We start from the raw sequence: 13,373 nt of genomic DNA on the forward strand, positions 1-13,373 counted from the left end.
CTTGCACAGACCGATTGTTTTGTGTCTTTACACATCAATGTATCGTCACGAGCCGCAGGGTTTAATTTGGTTTTGTCTGTGTATGTTTTTTTTACTCTCAAAGCCGTGGAGCCCATTGACTGCCATTATAAGACTGATAGACTGCAACGGTTTGAGTTAAAAATCTTCGTTTGTGTTCTACTGAAGAAACAGTCACCTAGATAAACATCACATTTTAATTTTTGGGTGAACTATCTCTTTAACAACAATGGCTCTACAGTAAATCTCTCGTTTCCTTCTCCTCTGCAGTTTGTCAGTATCTAATGGCGGTAGGAACTGGCAGGCCATGCACACCTCTGACCCCAGCGGCCCGAGGAAGTACTACATCAATATATGCCGGCCACTTAAAGCCGTGCCTGGCTGTGACAGGAAAGCTTCTGTCTGTGAGGTGAAATTTGAGGTTGACAAGGTTAGTTCACTCTCTGTAAACACTCAAATGACTTGGTAATATGAAATAAAATGTAACAAAAAACAAACTGCACCACTGACAACAAATGTGTGTGTACATGTTACTCAAACAGGAAGGCCTGTCTGAGAAGGTAGAAGTCAGTAACTTAGGCATTGCTATGAAGGGGCCAGTGATTGTGGAAGAGAACCAGCTAATGTTGGAGTACACTAATGGCTCAGTGTGTCAAGCAGATGGAGTGATGACCACTTACAGAACTCGTATCCACTTTGTCTGCTCATCTGGGACAGCAGTGAGTCAATACTGCCCTTTTACTCATTCTTATTGTTGTTATAAGGCTTATTTAAAATTATATTTATAAATCAGTGGCTTGAACAATATGAGAACAATGTTTTTTCGTTAGCCATCCGGTCCTCGCTTTTTGGTGAACCAGAATTGCACTGTTGACTTTGTTTGGGACACAGAAGCAGCCTGCGTCATCTCAACCGTTGAGGCCACCAACCAGGTCCACTTTCATTTTTGCACAAATTCACTGACTTTGATGGAATCGTGAAGATTTATATTCTTATTTCTCTTGTTATTTATCTACAGACCTGCTCTGTGAAAGATCCCAACACTGGCTTTGAGTTCAACCTGCAACCACTGGCTTCTGAAAGCGGATACCACGTCAATGCCCATGGGAAAGACTTTGTCGTAAGAAGCACTTTAAAATCTTTCAAATGCTCTTGAGTAGGGTATGGATCGATACAGAAGGCAATTTTAGTATGATACTAGCTTCTGGTACATAAGTAAAAACATGAAAACAGCCTTGGATGACTAATGAAATGAAACTGAGACTCTCAGATTCAGTAGCTCATTGTCACTCTATCTATCTATCTATCTATCTATTTGGGGTGTAAAGATACACGTATTCGTATTGAACCGTTCGGTACGAGGCTTTCGGTTCGGTACGCATTACAAACCGAACGATTCGTTGGAGTAATCCTATTACATTTGGGAAAAAAAGAGCTTAAAGTCTGTGAAATATAATGTACTCCAGGTTGTGATGGTGAGATAGTTTGTTAGTTTTTTCGCTTGTTCGCATTTTACTTTCACTTTCAAACTAGCGGCATTTCGGCGTCAATTGATTGAATTGGCATCAACAAAACAGTACGACAAACTCACTTACATTAAACATAGAATGTTTTATTTATCAACAAAACGAATACAAATACACCATGCTATAGGCCTAATATAAAATAAATAACTTACACAAAGTTTAAATATGAATATTAAATATCTATCTATCTATCTATTTACTTTGTCAGTAGTTTCTTTTTTTTGTACTTTCAGTACTTTTTTTTTTTTTTTTTTTAAGAAAATCATTTTTTTATTGACCAAGGATGCATTAAATTAATGGATTAAAATGACAAAACATTTATAATGTTACTAAGGATTTTTATTTCAAATAAACTGTGTTTTTCTTAGCTTACTATTCATCAAAGAATCATTAAAAAAATGTTTCACGGTTTCCACAAAAATTAAGCAGCACAACTGTATTCAACAATAATAATAATAATAATAAATAATGTTTCTTGAGCATCAAATCAGCATATTAGAATGATTTCTGAAGGATCATGTGGCACTGAAGACTGAAGTAATGATGCTGAAAATTCAGCTTTGCATCAAAGGAATAAATTACATTTTAAAACATAAAAAACTCAAGTTTAAAAACTAAAGTTTAAAAAGTTACACATTTATTTTAAAATGTAATAATATTTCACATATTACTGTTTTTACTGTATTTTTGATCAAATAAATAAATGCAGCCTTGGTGAGCATAAGAGATTTTTTTTTAAGAAACCCTTTTTTCCCCCAAAGTTTTGAATTGAGCAGTTTATGTGCATACACATTCAGTTACTTGTAGCATTCATTTGTTCTTGTAATAAACATTGTGGAATGAATGTGCCGAATAGCAGTACTTTGTTGTCTGGGTCATGTACTAAATTTACAAAATATTTTTTTTTTTAGTTCCGGGTTTTTTTTTTTTTTTTTCCCTAAACCACAATACTTTACACTGTGCAGTCTACTCCTCAGCTTGACTCTGTGTTCAGTTTCTCTTTGCCCTCTTTCATATATCACGTTTAGTGCAATTATACCAATTTTAAAACAAAAGTAACAGCACTCCTGTCTACTGTAGGTGAACATTTGTGATTCAGTGAAAGCGTGCGGAACTGTCAGAGATAAACCTGTGGCCGGCTGTGAGCTGGAAGATAAGAAACCTGTGAGTCAAGTTGGTATGGAACGGTCTCTCCAGTTCTCCACTGATGGCACTCTCACTCTCACGTACAAAGGGGCCTTGGACAAATCGTCAGGTGTGTAACTGAGAGGGCACCAAATTTTGACGACCAAATTTTAAATGGAAATGTATCATTGGTAGTATTGTATTTCGTTGTAGCTTACATGATCATGTTAGAGTAATTGCAAGATGATGAAACTAGCACAGCTCTGTTGAAAATGGTCCAATATACAGTTTAGGATCATTATACACAAGTCTTTAAATTACCAATCAGAATGAAGTATTCTAGAGAGACTTGTATTAAGGTTATATTGTTCTGCCCCAGACTGAACCCACTTTACCCTGTTTCACTTCCTTACTATAGGTACCGAAGACACCTTCGTCATTAATTTTGTGTGTGACCAAAAGGCCAACCCAGCCTCTCTGAGGCTTATACAGGAAGAGCTGGGCACAACTACACACGTAACCCACAATGTGTTTTTTGAGCTTTCCACTGCACTAGCCTGTGAACCTGCTCCTGTGGATTGTCAAGTCACCGGTAAACTTTCCCATGCACAAAAACATGCTTTTAATGCTGAAGTGTGTCATTTCTGTGCCATTGCTGTCACCATTTTGATACCAATCTCAAGCTGATCCCTCTGTCTTGCATTTACAGATTTGCAAGGTAGAGAGTACGACTTGGGTGACCTCAGTCTGGATGACAAGTATTATGTTCCTCTGGACACCACAGATCAGGCCCGCGTTCAAAAGTTTTACATCAACGTGTGCAAACCGCTGCCTCGCGTCCAGGGCTGCCCTAGTGAGTGTCTACAAACAGATATTGATATCTTTTGAAATGTCTTCCTATTTTTAGCCTAGTACTTTGAGATTGATTTTCACTTTGTAACACCTACCAAGGGCTGGAGGTTTAGTGCTGGTCTGAATGAATAACCACGCAGTAAACTAATAGACTTCTGTTGTTGGCAGCTGGAGCGATTGGAGCATGTGGCCAGCTGAAAGGCAGAGGTGTGAATCTGGGATACGTGCAGTCCAGCCTGCAGGCAGCGGCAGATGGCTCCATCAGTATTGTTTATCTGAATGGGGACAAGTGCAATTCAGGACGTTATTCCACCCGAATCGTCTTCCAATGTGATGACAGTCCTGTAAGCAAGTGCATGGTTTCTCTCTTTAGTGCAAATAGATTTTTATCCGTGGCACCATCCAAAATAAATTGGTGTCTCATGGTGTCTAAATTTATTTTCAATGAAAATGATTGAATATGTATAATCCTAAGATTCACATAGTGTGATGGTATGACTGTGTTTATAGTTAAATTATTTTAAAAACCAAAAATTAATCATTATTTAGCTGCACAGGATCTATATAACCCTGTTGCTACAAGTAAAAAATGTAATGTAACTTGGAACCAATATTTGAGGGAAATAAGTTTAAAGGGGTCATATGATGCTTTTTTAAAGATCATTATTTTGTGTATTTGGTGTAACAGAATATGTTGACATGCTTTAATGTTCAAAAAACACATTATTTTTCAAATACTGTACATTATTGTAGGTCCTCTATGCCCCGCCTCTCTCAAACGGTTCGTTTTCTACAAAGTCCCTCCTTCCGACAAGCACAGTCTGCTCTGATTGGCCAAATCGGCATATTAGAATGATTTTTGATGGATCATGTGACACTGAAGACTAGAGTAGTATCTGCTGAAAATACAGCTTTGCATTACAGGAATAAATGGCATTTATAGAAACAGATAGAAAACAGTATTATTGTGAAATATTACATCTTAAAAAATCTGTTTTTACTGTATTTTTGATCAAATAAATGCAGCCTTGTTGAGCGTAAGAGACTTCTTTAAAACCATTTAAAAACCTTACTGCTCCCAAACTTCTGAATGGTAATAAAATAACATGACAAAATGATTAAAAATCAGTTTCAAGCCCTATTTTGTACTGTATTTAAGATGCTAAAGGTTTTTTTGTTTATGGTGAAGCTGTTGAAGCCCATTTTTCTTTTCTCTGTTTAAAGGGTGCACCCATGTTTGATCGCAAAGATGGCTGTGAATATGTCTTCATCTGGAGAACCTCAGAAGCTTGCCCAATCAAAAGAGTCCAGGGTAGGATCAACAGCCAATCGGTCTCAAGAATTTGAAGAAATACTCTTACTTGGGCTTTGACTCAATTTAGTTCTTGTCAATTATAGGTGAAAACTGTAAAGTCGAGGACCCCAAGAGTGGTTACGAGTACAATCTTACACCACTGGCCGGAAAAGACTATGAAGTGAAGGATTTGAGTTATGAGTATCACTTTGCAGTGTGTGGCCCAGTTACATCCTCGGTCTGCCCTCACGGTCCCAGCAACTCTGTTTCCTCCTGTCAGGTCGAGGGCAGTACACACAGAATAGCAGGTGAGTTCATTTTTTTGTTTGGTATCAAAACTGAGCTACTCGAAAATGTACTCGCCCTCAGACAATCCAAGATGTAGATGAGTTTGTTTCTTCATCTGAACAGATGAAGAACAGAGAAATTTAACATTACATCACTTGTTCACCAATGGATCCTCTGCAGTGAATGGGTGCCGTCAGAGTCTAAACAGCTGATAAAAACATCACAGTAATCCTCAAGTAATCCACATGACTCCAGTCAACCAGTTAACATCTTGTGAAGTGAAAAGCTGCATGTTTGTTATAAACAAATCCATCATAATAATTTTTCACTTTAAACCATTGCTTATGGCTAAAATACAAATCCTCTATCCATAATACTGCTTTGTCCAGTGACAAAGTCATCTTGTCTGAGTCAGGGGAGAAATACGCAGTCGAAAACAGTCCAAAACCATTCTTAACAAATATGTTGTTGGCTTTTGATGTGAGAGGACAACAAGGAATGGACTTTTTCACTGGAAGAAGTATTATTATGAATTGTGGAAATGCCTTAATAATGGGTTTATTACAAACACATAGCTTTTCGTTTACAAGATGTTAGACTGGAGTTTTGTGGATTATTGTGGTGTCTTTATCAGCTGTTTGAACTCTCATTCTGACGGCACCCATTCACTGCAGTGGATCCACTGGTGAGCAAGTGATGTAAGACTAAATTTCTCCAAATCTGTTCTGATGAAGAAACAAACTCATCTACATCTTAGATGGTTTGAGGGTAAGTACATGTTTAGCAAATATTCATGTTTGGGTGAACTATTCATTTAACCTTTCCTATGCTCCTTTGCAGGCTTAGCCAATCAAAACCTCACATTTGATGATGGGATTATTATGATCAACTACACAAATGGGGAAAATTGCCACAAGATCTATGAGCGATCCACGGCTATTCTCTTCTCCTGCGACCACAGCAAGAATCCTGTGAGTTTCTTTCAGCCAACGAACAAGTTGATTAAGAAGTTCAATTAATTTCCTGAATGTTTCGTTTCCTTTCTTTGTTCTTCAGGGTAAGCCAGAGTTCATAAAGGAGACCACAGACTGCACATACCTGTTTGAATGGCACACAGCTTTGGCCTGCCCTTCCTTCAAAACCACAACCTGCTCCTACAAGTAAGAGCAACCTTCTTAGTAATGTATTTGCTCCCAATACATAATACAGCAGTCTAAATGACCTATAACCCCCTCTCTGTCTGGCAGTGATGGCAATGGCCACTCCTACGATCTATCCTCACTGGCCCTGCACAAATCTAATTGGATGGTCGTGCCAGAAGCTACCAATCAGAAGCAGCGTTACTATATCAATGTGTGCAAGTCTCTGGTGCCTCAGACCGGTGAGTTGTAGCAGTACAGCCGGAGTGTATTGACCGGTCCGCATAGGTGTTATAACTGGTGTTTTTTCTCAGGTTTGTGGAGCTGCCCGTCTAACGCTGCGGCTTGTCTGAAGGACGGAGATGAGTATGTGAATCTGGGGGAGGCAGAGGCGGGTCCACAGTGGGATAAAAACATCCTGATTCTGAAGTACACCAATGGACAAGCCTGTCCTGATGGCAAGAGAAACCGGACCACCATTATTCGCTTCAAATGCGACCCAGACAAAGTGGTCTGTGGTTATTTATGCTTTTCTCTATACACTCACAGATGCATGTTCTAAAGTAAATATAATTACTATAGACTAACTACTGTTTTTTTTTTTATAACTAACTAATATTTTTATTCATATTTTTTAAAATAAACACACTCAGTCAGTTAGATCTTTTTTTTTTTTTTTTGAAAGAAATGCATTTATTCAGCAATCATAAATTAAATTGATCAAAAGTGACAGTGATGACATTTATAAAAGATTTCTATTTCAAATAAATGCTGTTCTTTTAAACTTTCTATTCATCAAACGATCCTGAAAAAAAATTCACAGTTTTCACAATATTAAGCAGTGCAACTGTATTCAACATTGATAATAATAAATGTTTCATGAGCAGTAAATCAGCATATTAGAATGATTTCTTAAGGATCACGTGACACTGAAGACTGGCGTAATGATGCTGAAAATTCAGCTAAATTACATCTTAAAATATATTTAAATAGAAAACAGTTTTTTTCAAATTGTAAAAAGGTTTCACAATATTAGTGCTTTTACTGTATTTTTGATCAAATAAATGCAGCCTTGGTGAGCATAAGAAACTTCTTTCAAAAACAATTAAAAAATCTTATCAACCTAAATTTATTTAAAAAAAAATACAAATATTATTAGAATATAACTATTAGATATTCTCTAAGTATATGCTAATATTTATAGCAATATATGTCACATACTGTACAGTGAGCATAACGACATCCTCTCCTTGTCTGTGTCTCTGACTTTCTGTCTGTTTTTCTGCAGGATTCTGAACCTACTCTGATCACGGCACTGGAGGACTGTGTCTATAGCTTTGTGTGGTTCACTGCTGCAGCCTGTCCTCTCAATAGCACTGAACATGGGGACTGTAAAGTCACAAATCCAGCCACAGGTGAGTCACCCACATGAGCCTCAGTCACACTGAATACACAATTATTCAGAACAACTGAATCATCTTATCCAGACACTTCCTGTCTGCTCATAACGGTGTCATGTAGGTGCATGTGTCTGATGCATGCAAATAGCCTGAATAACAGCAAGGGTGTTTTTGCACACTGATCAATTGAAAGGTTCTAGCATGTATGTTTGTCCCTAAATCAATCTGAGACTTGTTGTGCTTGGTCTCCACAGGTCATCTCTTTGACCTTAATGCCCTCAGTCGGACAGGTGGCTATACGGTCTATGATCCCATGGCCCATAGGAAGATGTTCAGACTAAATGTTTGTGGAGAAATAGCCAATGCTGGTTGTGCCTCTGGAACAGGTATATTTCCTTTGTACCTTTCATTTCGTGAAAAACAGTGTGAATAGGGTATAATAAAAAAAAATGTGTGTATAAAACTTAAATTAACTTGAACAAAGACTTGAATGAACTTTTTTAAAGTGTATATATGATCAAATATTTTCGCACTTATAGTAATAATTGTATATGCAAATTTCATATACAAAATACAAGCTATACATTTTTCCACTCAAGTTTAATAAATATTATACAAATTAAGTTATTATTTATTTATTAAGTATTTCTGTAAATATTTTTGTCACTAAATTTGGTCACTTTAGACACTACAGTATTTTTTGTTTTATATAGATGCGTGTATTCTTTCAAAGAATAAAGAAGTAGTTTGGTTTGTGCTTTTTTTTTCAGTGAGGATGTAAACATTAGTTGTCTTCTTTTAAAACATTTAGGCCCTGAGCAAAAAGACTTTATATGGTAATGTTGAGATGTTTTTTTTTTTTTGCTGCAGCCGTGTGCATCAAAGACACTCGGAATGTCATAAGTGGTGGGAAAACCACAAGGAAGCTGGTGTATAAGGATCAGGTGGTGGAGCTCACTTATGAGGATGGAGACGCGTGTGCCGCCGACCCTTCCTTCAAACACAAGAGCATCTTCAGCTTCGTCTGCAAGTCTGAGGGAGGAGGCACAGATGAACCCGTGCTGGTGTACTCCGATGACACCACTTGTACTCACTTTTTCTCCTGGCACACTCCTCTGGTCTGCGAACAACAGGTAAGAGGAGGTCTATAATCTTTCGATTCTCTAAACCTCGCTTCAGGTGAACCTGCAACAAATGTAGTGTCTCTTCTCTGCAGGTGAAGTGCTCCGTTTGGAACGGTACCAACCAGATTGACCTCAGTCCTCTGATCCATCTAACCGGTTACTACACAGCTATCAACGAGGATGTAGACAGGGAAAAGTCTCCTGATTTCTACATCAACATCTGCCAGCCCCTCAACCCCATCCCAGGGGTCAACTGTCCTCCAGGGGCCGCTGTGTGCATGGATCCTGTTGATGGAGATCCAGTTGTAAGTAAAAGCATCAGTACAACAATGAATTCCACTTTCTTTGATCTACAGAGCAACATTAAACATTTGTAAATAAAGAAACTAAAACAGCCATTAATTAGTATTGTAAATTTTATTGTATTGTACTGTAAAATACAATTATTATTATTTTTTTGTTTGTGTAATATTTATTTAGTACTTGTAGTAGTAACTATAATAATATAATTATATTAATTTAATTATAATTTATTATTGTTACTATTATTATTATTATTTGTTTCCTAAATAAATTTTTTATTTTACAGTGAAATTTAGTAATTTCGTATTTTATTATTTTATTTCCTATTAATAAAAATAATTGGTAGTTGTAGAAGTATTTTATTTTTCTTATATAAATGTTTTAGTATAATATGTCTTATTTTGTTTAGTTGTAGTAATAATAATAATTTTATTGCTATTTATACAGTGAAGTATTTAGTATATTAGTACATATTTAGTATATATAGTATATTATAGTATCATTTTTATTATTTTGTTCAGCAGTAGTGATACAAATAATAATATTAATAATTATTATTTTTATTGTTGCTGTTGTTGTAGTATATATATATATTTTTTTTTGGCCAAATCATGCAATTTTGTAAATGATCACATTTTAAATCATCATTTTGATCAGAAATCACAATTAGAATTTCTCCCCAAATTGTGCAGCCAAAGCATTGATTATGGAAGAATTTAATGTTATCGTTATTATAATAATAACCAATATTGGATTCTGTCTTGTACTACATGCACACCTAGTCACACTACCGATGAAGAAAGTACATATTGTCAGTTCTGAGTTTGAGATATTATTCATATTATTTTGAGTCTATTTGCACAAAATATTTTTACTAATCATACCATGGCACCAGAGGATGATATTGAATGACATGTTTGAATCTGCTTTTCGTTTTAAAATTCATTGTGGGCTTGTGGGTTTTTTCCTTTCTGTGCAGGACATCGGACGAATCACTTCCCTTCCTCGCTATAACAGCAACACCAACGAGGTGGAGGTCACCTTCAGCAGCAAAACCGTCTGCCCTTCTAACCCCACCTCCAACTACTCCTCCAAGATCGTTTTCACCTGCCAGAAAGGAGCAGAGCTGGTAAGAGAGCAACCCAAAATCTTCATAGTGTAACTGAGTGGTTGTTGGTTTCTGTCGTACCTGAGAGTAAGTGTTGGTTCTGCACAAACAGGGTTCTCCCCAGATGATCCGAGCTCAGGACTGTATGTATGTGTTCGAGTGGGCCACTCCTGTGGTTTGTCCGGAGACCATCACAGCGCAGGGTTGCAATCTGACCGTCTCCCAGCTGCGCTACACGTTTGACCTCTCAGCGCTCTCAGGGACCGTTCAGGTATCGAAGAGAGAAAGACTTCCAAGACTGAAGAATTTAAATTTGTGCCATCAAAGCTTTGGGGTCTATAAAATTGTTTAATGTTTCTGAAAGAAGTCACCAAGGTTCCATTTATTTGATCAAGCAAGAGTGCAGTAATATTGTGAAATATTGTTACAAAGCTGAATTTTCAGCATCATTACTCCAGTCTTCAGTGTCACATGATGCTTCAGAAATCATTCTAATATACTGATTTGCTCAAGAGACATTTCCTATTATTATCAATGTTGAGATCAGTTGTGCTGATTAATGTTTTTGTGGAAGCTGTGATACATTTTATTTCAGAATTATTTGAATAGTTCAAAAGAACCACATTTTTTTTGAGTTTGAATATGTTGTATCATTATAAATGTCTTGACTGTCGCGTCATCATCCTCCCTGAATAAAAGTATTTTAAAAGTATTAATAAAAAAAATCTAGACCCATTACATGGCACAGCTGATTGGTTCTCTCCTGTATCAGCAGCCTGTGAACTTGCTGCTCAACATTCAAATACCTGGCTTTTGTTTGCTGTAGCAGTTTGCAGCTTGCTTCAGAAACCCTCCACCTTCCGCAGCTCCACTTGTATAGATCTGCTACGAGGTGATTCATGTATGCTATGGGAGTTATTCATATGTGTATATGTGCAGCAGCAGTATTTCCTACATGCTCACAGCAGCATATTGTGGATGTATTGGCAGTAGCAATTCTTGGTACTTGCTCTGCCGCAGCAGCAGCGTAGCAGATCTATTCCGCCAAGATTAAATACATTAACACGGTCATGTACATTACCATGCCAATCCCTCCGAGAGTTGTCATGACAGAAACAGTAATGTGATCTCAATTTGTGAACTTATTCAAGCATGTTAGCAAAGGGATGATTCTAGAGCTTAATTCATTTGTGTTTTTTAGGTTCCTAGAAGCTCCGGCTCCTTTAATATCAACGTGTGTGGGACTGTGACAGGCACAGCATGTAAAGACAGCGCGGTATGTCTGATCTCAGTGGGCTCTGCGGCTTCATACGGGTGTGATCTCAATTTGTCAACTTATTCAAGCATGTTTAGCAAAGGGATGATTCTAGAGCTTAATTCATTTGTGTTTTTTAGGTTCCTAGAAGCTCCGGCTCCTTTAATATCAACGTGTGTGGGACTGTGACAGGCACAGCATGTAAAGACAGCGCGGTATGTCTGATCTCAGCGGGCTCTGCGGCTTCATACGGAAACAGCAAAATCATGAACCTAGACTACAAGAGAGAAGAGCAAGCTGTGATCATGCAGTACAGTGGAGGAGACACCTGTCCTCAAGGTCAGACAAACACTCTGAATCACTCTAAAAACCTATTAAGCAGCCAACTTAGACAGCATTTTAAGGCACAATTTTGACAGATGGTCTTGTTCTAGAAGCTAATAATTGTAATATACCTCAATTTGGCCTCAGTTGTATGCAGAGGCGCCGCTACGGTTCTTGTTAAACTCTTGTTGAACTTTCCCCTTAAATTATTAAAATGTGTGTTTATTGTCTTTCAGTTACAGATACAAATGAAGTGTGCATTTTCCCCTTTAAGTTCCTGGGCAAGTTTTATTCTGAGTGCACAACTCAGGGCAGGACTGACGGCAGGAAGTGGTGTGCCACTACAAGCGACTATGACAAAGATCAGAAATGGGGCTTTTGCTCTGGCGGTACGAATCCTTTACGACCGAAAAACTCATGAATTACATGTACTTTTTTAGGATAGAGCAACTAGACAAGCTATATTTATTTCATTCCATTTTTATTTCATCAGTCTGTTTTTTTAAGGGCTTCAGTTCCTTAAGGAAAGAAAACTAAACAGACTTGTTTAACTTGAAGTAAAATAATTAGTGCTGTCAAATGAATAATCGCGATTAATAGCATCCAAAATAAAAGTTTTTGTTCACAATGTATATGTGTGTGTACTGTGTATATTTGTTATGTATATATCAATACACACCCATGCATGTATATATTTAAGAAAAAATATGTTACATTTATATATTAAATATATTTATATATAATGTAAATTATACGAATATAAATATATACATGTAAATATTTTCAAAATATATACTGTATGTGTGTGTATTTATATATACATAATAAATATACACAGTACACACATATATTATTTAAATAAAAACTTTTATTTTGGATGCGATTCATCGTTTGACAGCACTAAAAATAATTAATAAAATGTAAATTATTTAAGTAAAATATGAATAACTACATTTACAAAGTAATTTAAAAAAAAAATGTAAATCATTTTAAAATGGATAATGTAATTATTTCAGTTCGATTCAGCAATTTAGCAGCACATAGCATGAACGTTACTTAAATTGTCTGTTTTTTTAAGATTTAAAAAAATGTGTTTGTCTAATTGAATGTCAATTTTAATTATTTGAAACCTGATTTTAAGGCTTTTTTTTTAGCTGTCTTTTTAACATTTTTTTTTTTTTTTTTTTTTTTTTTTTTTCAAATTTTGTCTATTTCACAGCACCAAGAGGGAAACGGCAGTCATCCATTTTGTTCTCGTGTGACACAGCGGCAGGCCGTGGAAGCCCTCAGCTGATGAGCGAAACCCAAGGATGTTCTGTCACCTTCCAGTGGCAAACGAATGTGGTCTGCCCACCCAAAAAGATGGAGTGCAAGCTTGCAGGACAACACCAGACCTACGACCTGCGCACGCTCTCGTCTCTAACAGAGCCGTGGAAATTTAGCAACGGGGACGATTCGTGAGTTTCACACCTGTTTGTTCTGTACAATTTCATTTGCCCCTGTCATGGGGTGTGAATGAACAATATATCATTGACAAAACCATAATGGCCAGTATCAGCACATTTTTATTTACACATTTTTAATTCCTGGATCTTTTTTTTTTTTTTTTTTTTTTTT

General features: G+C 36.7%; 1 protein-coding gene across 1 annotated transcript in view; it reads left to right on the forward strand.

Moving 5' to 3' along the window:
- LOC107727636 (cation-independent mannose-6-phosphate receptor-like) overlaps positions 1 to 13,373 on the forward strand; it is a 37,344-nt gene that overhangs the window by 19,213 nt on the left and 4,758 nt on the right. The window contains exons 17-39 of the mRNA XM_016537573.1: positions 289 to 448; positions 561 to 737; positions 849 to 950; positions 1,037 to 1,138; positions 2,625 to 2,799; positions 3,088 to 3,261; positions 3,379 to 3,522; positions 3,690 to 3,865; positions 4,746 to 4,833; positions 4,920 to 5,123; positions 5,944 to 6,074; positions 6,160 to 6,263; positions 6,351 to 6,484; positions 6,557 to 6,753; positions 7,531 to 7,657; positions 7,897 to 8,028; positions 8,513 to 8,775; positions 8,859 to 9,071; positions 10,049 to 10,198; positions 10,290 to 10,448; positions 11,573 to 11,771; positions 11,993 to 12,145; positions 12,976 to 13,213. Coding sequence (XP_016393059.1) covers positions 289 to 448; positions 561 to 737; positions 849 to 950; positions 1,037 to 1,138; positions 2,625 to 2,799; positions 3,088 to 3,261; positions 3,379 to 3,522; positions 3,690 to 3,865; positions 4,746 to 4,833; positions 4,920 to 5,123; positions 5,944 to 6,074; positions 6,160 to 6,263; positions 6,351 to 6,484; positions 6,557 to 6,753; positions 7,531 to 7,657; positions 7,897 to 8,028; positions 8,513 to 8,775; positions 8,859 to 9,071; positions 10,049 to 10,198; positions 10,290 to 10,448; positions 11,573 to 11,771; positions 11,993 to 12,145; positions 12,976 to 13,213 — 3,702 coding nt within the window. The remainder of the gene's footprint in view (positions 1 to 288; positions 449 to 560; positions 738 to 848; positions 951 to 1,036; positions 1,139 to 2,624; positions 2,800 to 3,087; positions 3,262 to 3,378; positions 3,523 to 3,689; positions 3,866 to 4,745; positions 4,834 to 4,919; positions 5,124 to 5,943; positions 6,075 to 6,159; positions 6,264 to 6,350; positions 6,485 to 6,556; positions 6,754 to 7,530; positions 7,658 to 7,896; positions 8,029 to 8,512; positions 8,776 to 8,858; positions 9,072 to 10,048; positions 10,199 to 10,289; positions 10,449 to 11,572; positions 11,772 to 11,992; positions 12,146 to 12,975; positions 13,214 to 13,373) is intronic.

Source organism: Sinocyclocheilus rhinocerous, unplaced genomic scaffold, assembly GCF_001515625.1.
Source record: "Sinocyclocheilus rhinocerous isolate Xijiao unplaced genomic scaffold, SAMN03320098_v1.1 scaffold185, whole genome shotgun sequence".
NCBI classification, from domain to species: domain Eukaryota; kingdom Metazoa; phylum Chordata; class Actinopteri; order Cypriniformes; family Cyprinidae; genus Sinocyclocheilus; species Sinocyclocheilus rhinocerous.